Source organism: Vidua chalybeata, chromosome 1 (genome assembly GCF_026979565.1).
Source record: "Vidua chalybeata isolate OUT-0048 chromosome 1, bVidCha1 merged haplotype, whole genome shotgun sequence".
NCBI classification, from domain to species: Eukaryota; Metazoa; Chordata; class Aves; order Passeriformes; family Viduidae; genus Vidua; species Vidua chalybeata.
The window spans coordinates 13,227,229-13,244,282 of NC_071530.1; the positions used below are offsets into that span (position 1 = coordinate 13,227,229).

General features: G+C 38.9%; 1 protein-coding gene across 6 annotated transcripts in view; it reads right to left on the bottom strand.

Moving 5' to 3' along the window:
* CCNY (cyclin Y) overlaps nucleotides 1-17,054 on the bottom strand; it is a 120,232-nt gene that overhangs the window by 12,899 nt on the left and 90,279 nt on the right. For all 6 annotated transcript variants that reach the window (XM_053940522.1, XM_053940545.1, XM_053940538.1 and 3 more), the window contains 3 exons: nucleotides 14,538-14,573; nucleotides 10,717-10,774; nucleotides 10,494-10,613 (listed from right to left, as the gene is read on the bottom strand). In XM_053940522.1, the coding sequence (XP_053796497.1) occupies nucleotides 10,494-10,613; nucleotides 10,717-10,774; nucleotides 14,538-14,573 (214 nt within the window). The remainder of the gene's footprint in view (nucleotides 1-10,493; nucleotides 10,614-10,716; nucleotides 10,775-14,537; nucleotides 14,574-17,054) is intronic.

Genomic DNA, 17,054 nt, shown 5'->3' on the forward strand with positions numbered 1-17,054 from the left:
TTGACGTACAAAATCTGTTATGGTGAGACTGCAGAAACACAAAGCTCCGTAAGAAGGTGGCACATGGATCTCCCTGATGTCTGCACTATCTGGGGGTTCTGTGCAAAACACTGTCTTTTGCTTTCCCGACAGCCTGTGTAAACAAGCTCCTTACACTCTATATCACAAAAGGCAATTTGTCAACTTTGCAAGCAAAACTGCTCCTCAAATAATGAAAATACAGCATTCCCTGGAGTCATCCATGGGAAGCAGAAAACTTCTTTAAAACAATACACTAATGCTGGGAGCTTCTTAAGCAGAGAGCATATGTAAGCTGTAATATTATGCCACTCAAATTAGCAGATGAATTTAACTTGCTTCTCATCAATGCAGAATTTGACTCTCTACTGTTAATGCAAACCTTTTAAACCTCAACTTTTCACATACAGTTTTAGCAGATTTATAATGAATACTCCACATTTATAGTATATCTATATATATATAGATAAATAGAGCATACAAAAATCACAAAATATATCTTTTCTAATGTACAGTTCTAGCTTAGAAAGAGAAAAAAGAAAAACAACAAAGTAAGGATTTTGTGGGGGCTGAAATTCAAAGGCACTTAGAGAAGAAAACGTAAACAGATAAGAATTATATTGCAAGGAAAGACAGAGAATCACAGAATAGTTTGGCTTGGAAGGACCTTTAAAAGCCATCTAGCTTGAACCCTCCTGTCATGGGCAGGAACATCTTGCACTAGACAGGTTGCTCAGAGTCACATCCAGCCTGGCCTTGAACCCTTCCAGGGATGGGGAATCTCCTTCTCTGGACAACCTGTTCCAGTGTCTCACCACCTTCACAGTAAAGAATTTCTTCCTAACACGTAATCTAACCTCTTTCAGGTTAAAGCCATTTGTAGCCTGTTCTATCACTAGAAACCCTCTCCAGCTTTCCTGTAAGCCTTCTTCAAGTATTGGAAGGCTCTGCAAGGTATCCCCAGAGCCTTCTCTTCTTCAGGCTGAAAAGCCCCAACTCTCTCAGCTTGTCATGGGAGAGGTGCTCCAGCCCACTGATCAGCTTCATCACCCTCCTCTGGACTTGCTCCAGCTGATCCATGCCCTTCTAATGTCAGAGACCCCAAAGCTGGATGCAGCACTCAGATGAACAGAGCAGAGGGACAGACTCCTTCCACCTGCTGCCCACAGTGCTTTGGATGCAGCCCAGGACACGTTTGGCTTTCTGGGCTGCAAGAGCACACTGCCAGGCCACGTCCAGCTCCTCCCTAGCCAACACGTCCAAGCTCTTCTTGGCAGGGCTGCTCTCAAGCCATCCTCTGTTTACATCCTCTGCATTTTGTGCTTGGGATTGCCCTGACCCACGTGCAGGACCTTTCAGCTGGCCTTGCTGAACTTCATGAGTATTGCACAGGCCAGCCTCTCAAGCCTGTCAAGGTACATCTGCACAGCAGATGAAATTACACCTCAGTAAAAAGGCAGCATAAACTTGCCACTATTTTCCCACCAGCACATACTTGAGAAATCAGAATTAAAAATTAATCAGGAGTTTGAGGAGACTCTATTCCTACACCTACTTCATTACCATATTGATGCATCTTCCAATAGCATGTTGAGGGTTGTGAAAAATCACTCTTGCTTCCCTGGTGATAACTTGGGCTTGACTCCAGATACACTGTTTGCTGGAACGAGGCTCTTTATCATACTTCAGTAAAACTGAGGATGATAAACAGCTCCCTATTAGAAAGGCACTCAGTGTAGCTTTCAACTCCTTTCTTGAACATGTCTTAAATAAGCATTTATTTTGTTCACTTGCTGTGGCCTCCTTTACTCAGCTTGGGTTTCAAGTATATACTCAAGTAAGAGAAGACAGAAAAAGAACAAGACTACTTGCAGCAAATACTTGTTAAAGTTAATAAGGTCCTCAGTCAGTGTGAGAACTCACTGTAATTTAGGATTTGTGACATCATCAGTGTACCTTTAGGAGACATTAGTGTAGGTCTTCAACTTTTAATCAAGCTCACCCAGCCACACACACAGTCTTTCTTCTAGCTCTCCCTGTGTCTCTCTCCCAGAGAGAACCCACTGACCACAGATTGGGAAATTCAGGCTGGTACACACTTGAGCTGTTGCCCTGCTGATGTACAGCAACCTCATAACAGCAGCACACACAGAGCCAAGTGAGCTGTCTCCAATGTAAATGTGCCCAAAGTTCAATATTTCTGATAAATGGAGCTGGTTTCATTTCAGAGCATTTCAATATACAACGCCCTAGCGGGACACAGTTCCGGCCCACAATGTCCCATGATGGGACATCAGAGTAGGACAGGTAGAGTCTGCCATGCACTCACTACTGCAGGGGGTGCTTCTGGCTGCTGCAAAGATGTGCTGAATCAGGAGAGACTTTTGGAGAACAGCCAGGTGGCTCTCAGCCTGTTTGAAGAGGAAGGCTGGTGGGGTGGTTAATCACTACTACTCATCCCAAACAAACTCATTGCGGGTGGGAGAACACCACCTGCTTCTGCTGGCAAAAGCCAGTCAGTCTTCCCACACACACACAGGGAGGCATGCTCCACCTCATTAAAAAAAAAAATGACTGAAAATGCTGGCCCTGTAATGGTAAACGTGAGGTATGGAAATATCATCTGTATGCAATAATGTCTAAGCAGTGTCTTAAACACAAGGGTCATTTTCTTGAATACTGGTTTTGTATCGAACAGGAATTTTGAGTGTACTATGTGGTTCAGTGTATTTTTCTCTTGTAATGAATTTCACTGACCTAATTTTCAAAAGCAAAACACTTTCTACATCTTCTTCAAAACTAGCTGCTATGAAGTAATATAATAAAGTTGAAATTTAAACAGTCACAATAGAAAAGAGTATTACAACTTCCACCTCAGAATGCTGGAGTAAATTGGCATATATAGCAAAAGACAAAAAATGCAGAAGAAACAATGTGAAAAAAAGCTATTTTTCTTTCTTTTTTTAAACATAAGTCTAAGAACTATCTGTCTTTTTGATTATTTTGACAGGTGTTCTTTTATGGAACTAGAACTAAAGAGCTTTTAGAGTCTAGAGGTTAAAATATTATTTGCTTCCACCAGCTTTTAACAGCTGTATCCATGCTCAAGAATGGAACCAAAGCTTAAAACAAATTGAAGCTGTTGCACCATTGTTACTTTTTTCCAATTTGCTTAATCCCTTGCAGTGCCTGAAAGTCAGCTTTTGAGACAGAACTTTTCAGTACTTCTCTAGTAAACATTAAAAAGCTGGATTCTCAAAAGACTCAGATTTATTTTGCTTTAATTTAACAACTAGTTCTGCTCAAGCACTTTCATAGCATCCAAGAGTCATCTTCATCACATTTATCATAGCTCACTTAGTTCCAACAGTATGTATATATATTTTTTTACAGAATGATAACAAGACTGCTTATACAGATTAAAATTACTGATGTGACATGAGCAAAAACTTTGAGTGGTTTCAGTCAAACAACACACACTTCTTAATTCTTTCCAGCTGGCAAAGAACAAATACAACTCAGTGTTAGTAACAACAACACTACAATATTCAAAACTCATTTGTACCATAATTCAAATCCTAGCTGAAACGAAAATACAATTCTGATTGGGAAAATGCCAATGGCCATTGGTCTGTCCATATATATTTATTTACACACTCAATACCTCAGAGTCTGGTACCTCCATTATTAGTCTACATTCTGCATTTGGAAATGAATCACCTGATTTCACATGACTGTCAGTCTAACAAGCTTTGATGGACAACATCTGCACCTCATTGGAGACTTTTAATAACTAAGCACACGTCAGAATGCACACTGCACAGAGTTAAGATTTCAAAGGAGCAATATTGCATTATTATTTTCCATCTCTTCCCACAGACTAACACCCAGCTTTCACAATGACTGACCTTTATATTTATATCAGCAAATTATTACTTAAACATAAGTGAAATCTATTTGGTGATTTGCCTCTGTTAAAAATTCATTTATCTGAATGAAAGACTTTATTTATACTAATTAAATAAAATTACCACTCCATGTGTATAGATAATCCCAAATTGGCTGGAAGTTCAATGAACTCTGGAGAGGTTCATTAGCTTAGATGTAGCACCACAGGAATGTAGTTAAATGGTTTCCAAAGCCATTTCAGGTCCAGCAGAAGTACAGAACTGATTTGTTTCAGCACATACCTTCAGCTCTTAAATCTGCCGGACCTGAAACAACTCCATGCTGACCTAGTTTGGATGCCTCTGATCCTGACTCCCAGGACCTGGACTTGCAGTGGCATGCTAAATAGCATTAGGCCATCCATTATAACCACTAGTCCTGGGGGGCTTTTTTTATCCAAACACAGAACTGTAACATGGCACAAACTACCAGGATCAGCAACAGTATCCAAGGCCCAGCAGTGCTGCTCCAGCAGGGCCACTGCTGAGCTTGAACTAATCCCCAGGATGTGCAGGTGGGTGAATCCATCCTGCTCTTCCCAAGTGTTTAATAGTAACCAACCACAGTATCCTGTGTTGTCCCAGTTACCTAAGATGTCAGGCTCCCCATGATCCTGGATAGCAGTGCTGGTTACACAACATTCCAATCAACATAAATCGTTTGAAGAAACTGAAAACTAAAGATAGCACTGAAGAGTTCATTTTTAATTAGTGTGAAACAGCATCTCATGTTTCCCATCTCAAAGGATATTATAGCAGACTTTGGACATTACATAATACATTCAAGTAGAAAGTTAAAATACTGGAGAAGTTTCTTTCCCTTTTTTCCCTTCTTCAGGAGGATACATACCAAATGTGAAAGTGTCAAATAATTTCATTTCAGTATTTCACAATCACAAAAACCACTCATATTTTTAAAAAAACTATGAGGTTCTTATAGAAGTTTTGCTTCTTTTTGTAACTTAATCTTGAAGCTGTTCAACATTAACTTCCAATACTCCACTGACATCTCTTATCACATTGGTGTTGCAGTCTAAACACTAAAAACACAGTAGTTCTTTTTTTAGGCTTCCCTAAAGCAATGGAGAAGGTTTTTTGGGGAGGTTATGAACTTTTCATCTTCAGAGAAACTCAAAACTCAACTGGTCAGGCCCTGATCAGCCTGGTTTGCTTTGAGAAAAGGCCAAACCAGACATGATCCCTAGAAGTCCCTTCCAACCGAAATTACTATGCAATTATATTTGTATGCAGTACTAGAATTTCCTGTGGTGCCACACTAAGAGGTCAGGAATTGTGTGTTGCCCCCAAGGAAGCTGAGTGGAAGTCTCAGCACACTCAAGCAATGGGCAATCACCGAGGAATGTCACTGACATGACCAGAATAATTCTGAATTTTGAGGCAGCAGCAAAAGCAAAACATTATCTTCTCCCATGTAGTTTTTATATGGCCTTATGTCAAATTCTATCTCTTATTTTACCAATAAAACTCTAGTGGCTTAAATTATTTCTCACTTGATTTACATTGACAGAAAGGAGACAATGGCTTTGCTATTTTAATTACTATAATTGAGAATCTACAAATTAACCTTTATTTGCAAACACCTCATTCCCTCCCTCATCAGGTAACCCACACTGTAAATTTCAGGAGCACAGAGTAACAAAGACATTTCCATCCCAACATATTATGAAGAAATACAGAGTGATGTCTCTCTAATGAGAAAACTTAAGTGTGTCACAATGCCTTGAAACTGAAATGATATCTTTATGAAAAAGATTATAATTGGTAGCGGGTCTCACGCAGCCAAATCACGGCTCTAATCCAATCCCTAAACTGCCATATGCTCTGTTCTAAGCTCTCAGCCAGTTCCCTACCACGACTCTCCAGAAATAACCATGGTTTGCAATTGCCCAGCTGGGCATTTAAAATATTCCACAAAGGTTTGGTGCCACCCATTTGGTGGAAAAGGACATCATATCATTGTGGTCCTTGCAAATTCATCCCATTTTTACTTCTGAGACCAAATGGTGAAAAGAAGTAACAAAAGCAGTCACAGAACTATAAAAAAAGGTGAACAACTGCAAAGTACCATTACAGATATTTATAGAAAGCACAAATGGAACTGAGAGAAAAGTTACCCATCTGCAGGTTTGCCCCTTAAATTACTCCTTTTAAGACAAATACTTATAATCCATGTCAAACACACTCCAACTGTTAGGCAATGTTGACTTTCCAGTCTCAAACTGGGATCTTATTCATTCTTTGCCCATGCAGAAGCCCAAGAGGCATCAGCAGATTCACACTCTTTGAATGCCCTCTTTCCTTGCAATTTAAAAAGAATTCCCCCTCAATGCCCACCTCAATTGTTCTCTTTTCATTAAGTGCATATCCCAGCAACTCTAAGGCAAGAACTAAGTAGATGTGTAAGTATTAACTGATAATCACTCATGTGCTGTACATTGGACCGAAGCCAAAAGATAAGACTAGCCCTAAAACCAGGGGCCAGAATATCCTTATCCCACCAGTACCCAGAGCACAGGTTCCTCCTGGCCTCCTCCAGCGTGTACCCTGAGCCATGTGCAGCTGCCAAGGAGCTCAGGATCGACAGCACAGGTCGAGGGACCTTCTCTCTACACTTTGGAGACCTTCTTCTCATGTGGCCAGGTGCTGGGCTTTGGCACCTCCCCAGGAATGCTTGAAGATCAGACAAAGGTGGACACCAACACCAGCGGATACACACAACTCTCCTCATGGGTTCCTTACACAAGACAGAGCCCGGCTTCACTGCCTGGCCTTGCTCACACCCAGCCACACTCAGGCTGCCTCAGTCACACCAGGCAACAAGCACTGCTTTGGATTGTACTCCAAGGTCTTCAGGGAAACCAGCATCTTCCATCAGCTGTGTAAAGTTGGAGGTTACACTGGGCCAGCAGAAAAGGACCTCTGCAGATCAAGTGTCTCTATGGACTCTGGAGACCCTTTTGTGTTTTTCTTTCCTTTTAAACAAGCATCGGTTTTTTTATACATCAGTTGAAATATACTTTTAAAATAAAGTATTTTATCAGCATTCAAAAGTAAGAACATCTCAGTGAAAGGTAACCAATAAAAAAAACTTTCACCATTCCTCCAAATATCCAGAAAACAAAACAAAATTCTCCGCAAATACAATAATTTTCACAATACAGCTCAGCAGTATTCTCTCTTTACCTAAGTGCTGAAAATGTGACCAAATAATACATTAAGATCTCAGGAACATCTGGCTGGATTAATTAAATCCCTGTTTTTCATAAGGAGAATTTATCCTTACATACTTCAAATTTCAAATTTGCTAATATCAAATCCCCTCAGTCATACTATGAACTCTTTAAGGTATTCTAAAAGCATGCTCCTCTGAAATTCTCAGAATAATTCTGCTCGTGTACTGTATGTATTTACATATCACTGTATCTGATCTGTCTACAGCATGCAGACCCAGCATACTTGCAAATGCAAAATGAAACCACTACGGACACAGAAGTATATTAAAAGAGCCTTAAATTTGGCCTATTTGCAAAAAACTCAGGAAGTCATGCCAAGGCAAAGCAGAAAACTTGAACCATTCTGCTCTTCAGGTCTAGTTCATAGGATTGTTTTCACAGAACAAAAGAACAATGCATAAATATTTAATTGTCTTACATGCAAACACTGTATTGTTTTCCTGTTCATATGGCTAACACTCCTGTTCACATTTTTATTTGCCATCCAATTAGTAGATTAACACAAGTACAACTTCCCACCTCTGCACTGAGAGAGATGCTAAAGAGGAGACAGGCATTTCTCAGTTTTAGCAAAGGTGGGAATACTCTGGGGCAAGAGACTTTTTTCAATAAGTCAGGTCACAGAATACAGTTATGCTGATCATTGGGGTTAGAACCACTAGTCACAAGCTTTAAATTAGCAAAACAATTCTTAAAACTAATTTTATTCTTATGGTATTATTTTAGAATAAATAATGTGAATTAGCATTTAATTGTTTCAACCTGAGGTTTTAATTTTCTACCTATCAGTGTGGGAAATCTCTTGGCAGCTCTGGAGGCTATGTGAAAATTAAATTTTTAGTTTAATTTTAAATCGGTTTTGCTGTAACAGTGGAGGCTTTAATTGAAATGTTTTAATTAAGTGCTTGAAGCCACACAATGCCAGCTTTTTGCTGCAGAATAGCTTATCTCAGTCTGGAGTTTCACACTTACTCAGCTCCTGTGCTGAACACAGACTGCTGTAGAACTGATTCTTACTGCTGCTTTTACCTGGTTAATGCATGTACCAAGACAAACAGAGGGTGCATTCAACCACGCACCTCAGACCATGTTAATAATGTGGGCAGTAAAAAACGGTGCTTAGAACTGCTTAAAAATAATTAGAGTGAGTGAAAGGAAGATAAAACTGTAGCATCTTGTTCAAAATGTCGCTGATCCTCACACTTGCCTTCTGGCAGTCCTCCCAGGAGGAACAAGTGGCAGACAGGGCTATCAGATTGCTCTCTGATGGACAGCCAGACTATGGCAAAACACAAGCTTCAGCAGGGAATGCTGATCTCTCCTTCTCCAGACAGGATATCAAAACTGAAAGCACTTGCAAGGTTCATAAACAGCAGTATCAACATTATTAAGATTTCAGGAGTGTGGGAAGGGGGAAAGGGTCACTTGCTTTTTCACAGATGGGTTTCCACATATGAGTATTTCAAAAACACAATCTGTGTCTGGGGCCTCTCCTGATGACACAAAGAAATGGTTTCTAGAAATACAGAAGAAACTGAGAAAAGCAGCAGCAGAATTTCACACTTGTAAAACACTATGTACAAACTCTGAAGGTTTCTGGAAAGGGGGGTCAGGCAGGTGCTATTATCCTGACAACACAGGCAAGAATAGCAGAAAATGGTAAACACTGATCACCTGCACCAAATCTATCCATAAACATCTAAACATCTGCATGGCTGCTCTGAGAACTTGGCTATGATACATTTTCCTGTTACCATTATACTGGGTAAAAAAATAAAACCCACCTAAGTTTTCAAGCACTAACAACTATGGAAACTGCTTCTGGAATATAAAATATTAACTAAAAGCATTTATACTTCAAAAGAATTACTTGCAAGGGAACCACATAAGAACCAGAAGAGGCAAAGAAGTAGTTATATAAGACCTGTGGGAAAGAAATTCACATGCATTGCAGTATCAGGAAGGTAATGCTATTAAATAAGGGAGAAAAAAGCTCCCCGTCTTTCTACTAAACAGTGCCCTCACTGATCAAATAACTTAAGACTGAATAACAGATAAATACAACAAAGTATTTGACAGTGAGTTAATTATATTACAGAAGAACATACTGATTCATACAACATATCTTGTCTCCAGCAGAAAACACTTATGAAGAAAAGGAAGAAGGACAAGCACTTAGTACTAAGTACTACTTAGTACTGCAAAAGAGACAGGCAAAATGTCATTTCAGAAAACAAATATTGGCTGTCAAGCAACTAGGTAGAGTAAAACTACAAAATGGAAGGGTGGAACACTGGAGGGTGTTTCTTGCCGTATTTCTCTCGTATTTCTGTTCTTTACTGGCTAGTACAACTCATTCTGACTTTCTGAAGGAGAAAAGCCTGCCAACTAATCTTAGAAGCCAAGGGAAATAGATTAACAGAGGAAATTAGTAGGCCTGGGCTTCAAAATTCACCTTCTCCAATTTCCCCTTCTTCCATCTAAAATGCATAACTAAGCTGTCATGAAACCACGTGTTGTAGTGGTAAAAAACCATTTTGTTATTTTAAAATCTCTGAGTGAAGAACATGGCCAAAATTGTGACTGAAAGCTGAAGAGACTTGTCAGAATTGGCAGGATATAAATTTCAAGAAAATTAAGAAATTCCCAGCTGGTAGAGATCACTTTAGCTCTTTTAATCCACATTGCTATGCTGATCCACACCTGCTGAAAATTTGAACCTTCTTTTGTGTTGTGCTATTTTTAAGCAGCTAAACTTCAGACTTGAGTACAATTGTTCAATCCCATGACAAGTATAGTGGAAGCAGAAGAGAGCCAACATGTCCCAGTCACTTACTGAATCCTTCATGAGCCAGTCAATTCTTATTAGTGCTATCAAATCACCTACAGCTGTTCCTAAGTCTCTCCTGGAAGCTGCAGAGAGACACAGCAAACCCCCCAAAAGCTGAAGACTTTCTGCTTTTAACGTTCCCTCATGTTCAGACCACCTATGCCACCTACATTTTCTATGAGTCACCTTGGTGGCCTGTAACACTCTCACTCTGTGAAGGACAGGACCTCAGGTTTTGTGTCACATGTTACCCAATCTCTTCTTCCTCACTTACTCTACCCATGAAATGAAGTATGTCATCTCTTCCCATTAAGAAATTTCCTCTGTCTCCATAGTGAGAAAAAATTCCCTGGCAGCACCTAGATCTATGAAATCATACAAACACAAGTTTTGAGAACAAAACTGGGTCTGTCAGATGGCTGATGTCATCCTTCAGACACTCACCAGGGTGACAATGGCACATTCAGCAGTCAGTTGAGCAGCACTGAACAACGTCCGGACAAAGCGGTAAATCTGTTTCTGCTCCGGGTCATGTTTGTCATAGTCTGGTGGCACTTCGGATTTCTAAGGAAGAAATACTTCCAAATAGGTGACTGAAACAAAATGAAGCAGACAGAAAAAAAAAAGACAGTTCACATGAAAGGGAAGGAGAGGCAGATGAACTTACCGAAAGGGGATGAAGGTTTTCATCAAAAATATCTAAGAGCATTCTTCCGTCTGTGTCCCTAAAAGCATTAAAACCAAAGTACTGTCATTATCTGAACACAACAGCACACAACCCTCACAGACACAAGTTCAAACTCCAACCATTCAAACTCCAACACTCCCATGCTGTGGGGTGCTTAGAACCACTGATGAAATGTAATTTTGAAATAGAGGTTGGACCTACTCTGCCATAAGGCCCTTGTGTAACATGAAATTCATATTACAAAACATGCTAAAACACTCAGCTTTCTGTGGCCAAGATACAAAACTGTTGTGCTCTTTACTGTTAGGCTTAAGAAGTACTAGTACAAACTTGATAAAATCAGCCCAGCTTACTCTCCTTTTCTCCGTTTTTTAACTTAATCTCTCATTATTGCTTCTCCCTCCTTTATTACCAGCATTGTAAATGCTTACTAATATGCAATGCTATTTTTACAGTCATCTTTTACTTAATACATACTTTTAATTTGTCTGAAAAACCCTATTATACTAATGAATTCTGAAAGCCAAAAGAAACACATACAAACAAAAATTCAGACAAAATAATATTCCTATTCATTGGTTTTATTAGAAGTTTCTCTGAAATCCCTGTAGCTCAATATCAGCATGCACGTTGATGCAACTTCACAAGCCTAACATCCAGGATGCAATATAAGATTTTTGCTCTATATAACTTTGGCAAGGACACTAACAAACACAAAACCAAGAAGTATAACTGTACCAGAACAGGCACTTTCTGGACAGATGCATCAATGTGATCTACTTATTACAGTTCCATCTTTATTTTTAGCATCCCTGGTACTCTGATCATACAGTTAACAAACAAACCGCTGAATATATTTTCTATCTTTACTTAGCAGCACGTGCCTCTCAGAGCATGCAAACCACAAGTTTTACAGTGGACTCATGTCTGCAAAATAAATTTATTAACTCAACATCTGAAGGCACCACTTTTTCTACTAAAATTGAGGCTAACACTGGAAAGAAACACATTTTTAATATAAAAAAGAGCACCTAAATTAAAACAAACAACAAACTAAAACCAAAAACCAACAAACAAATTGGGTGACTGGAGTAATTACTAGAAAATTCCTATCAGCAAGGATGCTAGGCCAGACTCTTTTAACCCTACCTAAAAAAACCAGTATTTAAATGCAGAAGTAGTCTCCCTGAAATAATTGGTGTGCTACAGTAAACTATGGCACTTCACAATGCAAACAATTTCCTATTTTATTTCTTCACATTGTAGCTGCTGTATGCTATGAAGTCATACCTGACTGTCCTCAAAAATGTATTTAAAAAAAAACTTGAGAGGTTTTTGTCTTCAGTACAACTCATATTGTGCTCTGTCAAAAATGGACCATCTACTGATTACCCAAGTATTCTTTATGGTTAGTTTGCTGGGGTTTATTTATTTCTTTAGCAAATTCACCAATGCTTATGCATTTCTTCAAAAACAAGATGGGTATAGTTTTTTATCACTTGTTGAGTAGCTAAGACAACAAAACATGAAGAAAACTGATCAGTATAACCATGACAGGAGACACTGGGAAAGGGAGGAATGATAATTAGAATGTTACAATCAAACGATGTGTGAGAAACATGTGAAGAAATATTATATTTCATGCATTAGATTGGTGAGGGTTTGAAATATTAGGAAATAATTTTGGTTTAAGTCTGCTACACAGGAGAACAGGACCAACTAAATACTGTCTAAAACGAATAATTCTCTGGAAAAGCAGATGCTTGACTCTTTTTCTGTCAAAACGAACCTTAAGTCAAAGAGTCACAGTGGTTTCATACTCCCCATCCCCCATAATGAACCAAACTCTCCCACATACATCAACAACTTCCTTTTCTCCTATAATAGCAGGAAACAGAACATATGTTTTGCTCTTGCTGTTTCAGCAGCAAGCACAACTGAGTGCTGTTATCACATTGTCCCTCCATTCCCAAATCAGAGAGAACCCAAGACCCAGCAGTTGTTTCACACCCCTCATTTCAGAGTTTCTAACTGAGACACATGAGCCTGGCTCCAGCATCACTTGTCTGTCCCAAGTGCAGGCACATCACTTCCCCACCCCAGGCACATTCCAGGGAAAGCAGCAGCAAGCGGTTTCCTGAATCAATCACCTCTCCATCCCAAAAGTGAAAGGACAGATAACAATTTTCCCAAGAAAGTAACATCAGAATGCATTTGTTTTCAAAATGCTGACACAGTACTCTTCAGTTTATAAAGGTCTGGTCTCTCTGTCTACCAGTTGTAGGTCAAATTTGCATCAGGCTCTGCAAGCCCACGAATGGGCATAATTTACTGCAGACAGAGATCAGCTCCCTGGCAATCAGCATAGATGGCCATGCACACTGTGGCTCTGGATACCCCTGGCTCTGGATCCTTCCTGCTCACTTGCAAACTCTTATACTGAGGTTTCTCACCCCTTGTACTCTCTAATGTGCCTGATTCTCTCAAGCCTTTTACTCAGCTGCCATGCTACTTAGCAGAGCACTTAATAATTTATTTCCACAAAACTTTGGAGTCTGATTATCTTTGAGATCTCTATTATTTAGTCAAGCATAGCAAAAACCAACTAGCTAACCAAACTAATCCAGGGACCATGGAAAAAGGGGGGAAAGGACCCACAGATGGATAAACAAGTAATCCAAGCATGACCACTCATGCCTTATTTCCTGGTAAATGAGATTAAAAGTTCAAGAGAAGATTTCACTCCAACTTTTCATTTATCTATTGCCATGTTTCAGTCCAAGACCCACTGATGTCTTAGAAAGTCTTCTAAGAGCTTTCAGGAGGAATCAAGCCCTAAGCCTTTCTGCTCTTGTGCACATTTAAAGGATTCTCTTGAGATGTCAGCCTTGTTTCGAGAAGGGTGATGGGTTCCACTGACCTGAACCATGGTCCTGAATGACGTACCAGCTGAACTTTAAACTCATGAGTAATTCCTTTTGTTCTAGCTGGACTTCTTATAGTCCAGAAGAAAAAACATTTAAGTGGCTTGATAAATCAAGATCTAAGCCAAGTTCTCTGAAAAGGCCAATTGAAAAACCATGGACGCTGAAGTCACTTAAATTATTTATATAACCTCTCCTTAGAAATGTCAGGAAATATTATTTTAGGATACCATGACGTATCATGAGGACAGGGAATTTAAGATACAAAAGCACAATTCAACATGAAGAAAATTCATATATGTGCCAAGTTACTTTTTAGAGAACCTTTTTTCTATTCAATTTCAATCAACTTGACTGAGCAGAGATCTAAAACATACTATACCAGGAGAGATAAGCCAGGACTGGCTCTGTTTCTGAGGCATCTTGAATTACATCTGTTCACAATGCCACTCTTACTATATAATTCATCGATTTTATTTCAAAATCCTAACTGATTACTGATATACACAGTTAACTTTACAAAAGTGCAACTAAAAATATAAAACTGAAAGATACTATTCATATTTTTTTACATGTAAGTGCAACATATGCAACAATGCAAACGTGCCCACTGCATATAAAACCAAGCACTGTATCATCAGAGCTTTTCAATGTTGAGCTGTACTTCCATTTATAATGGCACTTAATGCTCCAATTTTAATTTTTCTATGTAAAATAATACATATAGGAAATACGTTCTTATTGCTATCCTGTAAGTTAAGAGAACTACTACCCAAAAACATTTTGAAAGAAATTAAGCATGGATTTTTAGGGTTTGAGCAGTTCACTTGTTTCAATAAAAGATATGTTCAGTACAAGATTCCACAATTCACATACCTGTTTTTGATGTGGTAATATATTGCAAGAGCTACACTGTAAAGAAAAATACAGAGTTAATATCTCAGGACTGCCAAATTATATTTTCTGTCATATTGCATGCAAATTCAAAACTTAGCACAAAACATGACAAACAGTATATGGTCAACAGCCTATTTTCTTTTGCTCACTCTTAGATGTCAGGAAAACTGCTGTAAACAGGCAATTTTATAATATTTGTTTTGTACACTCCAACTACATCCTTTTTACTAGTAATTATTTTACTTCATAGTATCATCATATTCATATTATTTTCATATTTCATGTACCAAGTTGCACATACTTTCCATTTAATGCCCTACTCCACAAAACCCAATGATTATACTCCTACTGACTTCCAAGGCTGAAGACAAAGCATCACGGGCATTGGACATTCTCTTTAGTTTTGCTGCCAGGTTAACACAAAATGTTTTAATCACCATTGGCTTATGATTGTATATTGAAATCCATTGCTTGTGTCTGTCTTTATATAGCTGCTCAAACAGCAGACTCCAGTAACACACTCCTACAGTTTTATGGCATCAAGTTACTTATTTTAACTCAGGAAAGACGACTCCCTGAATAACTTACTGCATTATGCATTTACCCTACTCTTAACCACACACCAAAGCACCCCTGTTTATATTCTGCACACAAAGTGTCCTTGTATTCACAGAAAGTTAAGATTTTGATTACATACATAACTAACTGATCTCATTCCCATTTGAGATGGAACAAAATTAAAGCATGGATTCTTAAGATTATCCTACAGTTTCCAGCTCCCAGCTCATGCTTTACTCACAATACATTTTTATTGAAGAACGAAGCCGAGCCAGCACTCTCCCTACTTATTGCAGCAGCATAAAACCAATCTAAGCTAAAGGCGAAAGAGGATGGAGGAGGGAATTCACTGATTCTCTTTGTAGACAGTTTGTTTCATCAATAATTCACTGTAACACACTTATGTGTTATACTAATGCAAAATTTCCCACTTTTCCGTAAAAGGCCTTTTAAGAGTCAATCTATTGCTCTCTGATTTTATTCCAGAATTTTTACATCAAAACTGAGATACTGCATGTTAGGAAAATAATATGTTTGAGCTAAAACTCTAGCAGAATTTAAAAATATTTCAGGTTTGATTGAGGTTTTTTTTTTGAACAGCCATGCAGTAGAAAATATTTTTCTTGGTTAAAGTAAGTACTTTTTACTAAATTTTTATGAGGTTTTACCTATTATTATTATTATTATTCCATGTATTAGAAGTTCTTAGATCATACATGCTTTTAAAATTTTTTTTTTCTACAGACACATATTTAAGGAATCAAGAGACACTGTGTACCATGGACATTTAAAGACTACAGTTGCTACTGAACACAAGAAAAACACACATTTATGAATGACTTTGATTTGACAGAAAGATATTAACAAAATGAATTAATCCTAAAATTTAATTTTAAATTATGCCCCTAGGAACACACTTGCAGTTCCAGTTCACTTAATGAAAGCAGATGCAAGAACCTATGTGCACAGCTCTGCTTGGTGCCCATATGGCTGCTTTTGTAACAAAATGTCAAATTAAGTTTAGAAAATATTTACTATTTAGAAATCTGTATCAGAATCTGAAAGTCTCTCAGGGCTCATCCAAGTTTCATTCTGCCTTTCATACACTGGTTCAGCTGGCACTGAGAGAGCAGAAATGATGATTATGGAGCTTTCCATCACCCTATCCCAGCCACCCCGACTGCTGCAGATGCTGCAGTGGATACAGTAATATTTTAAACACATCAAGGCATAACATGACCTAGAAGAGATAAATAAGCTGAGCAAAATGCCTCCCTCTTAGATTTACCTATGTGCAATAGTTATTTTCCTGCAGAGACTGCAAGGTGTGGGGAAAAAAATGAAGTTGTACTACAAAAGCAATAATCCTACCGTGTCCTCACCCTTCAACCTGTTAAATGTGCAGCCAGACAGAAGATGCAGAAACTTTGCGTTCCAGAGTTCAGTTTCTCACCCTCTGTAGTCCCTTTTCAAGCTCTCTCAGCCCTTGCAGCTTCCAAACTTCCCATGCTGGCAGCCTGGTCTCAGCCCTGCAGGACCCCTGCCCCATCCCAGCACTGGCTCTTCCAGCTCTTCTGCTCCCCACAACTCTGCCCACGCACCTGAGTCTCTCCCAAACACACCACCCTTTTCCCCACCACCAGCTCGTCCTTCTGTGTCCTGAAAATGTGTCTTGGCTGCTGCACCTGAGCCCATGTCTTCTTCCCATGAGCCATGGCAGTTCCAATACAAAAAGAGACCCAAAAGCCACCCAAAAGGCTGCACTTATTCTGCATACAAAGGATTTTAGAGCAGAAGAGTATGAGATTCAACAAGGAAAAAAGCCTAAACACCTCAGAAATGCAAAACCTTTTTGAAGTGTTAATCAGAACTATTTTTAAGTTAGTGACAGAAACCTGAAGAAAAGACTATATTCCAGGCAGAAAGAGCTGACGAGGA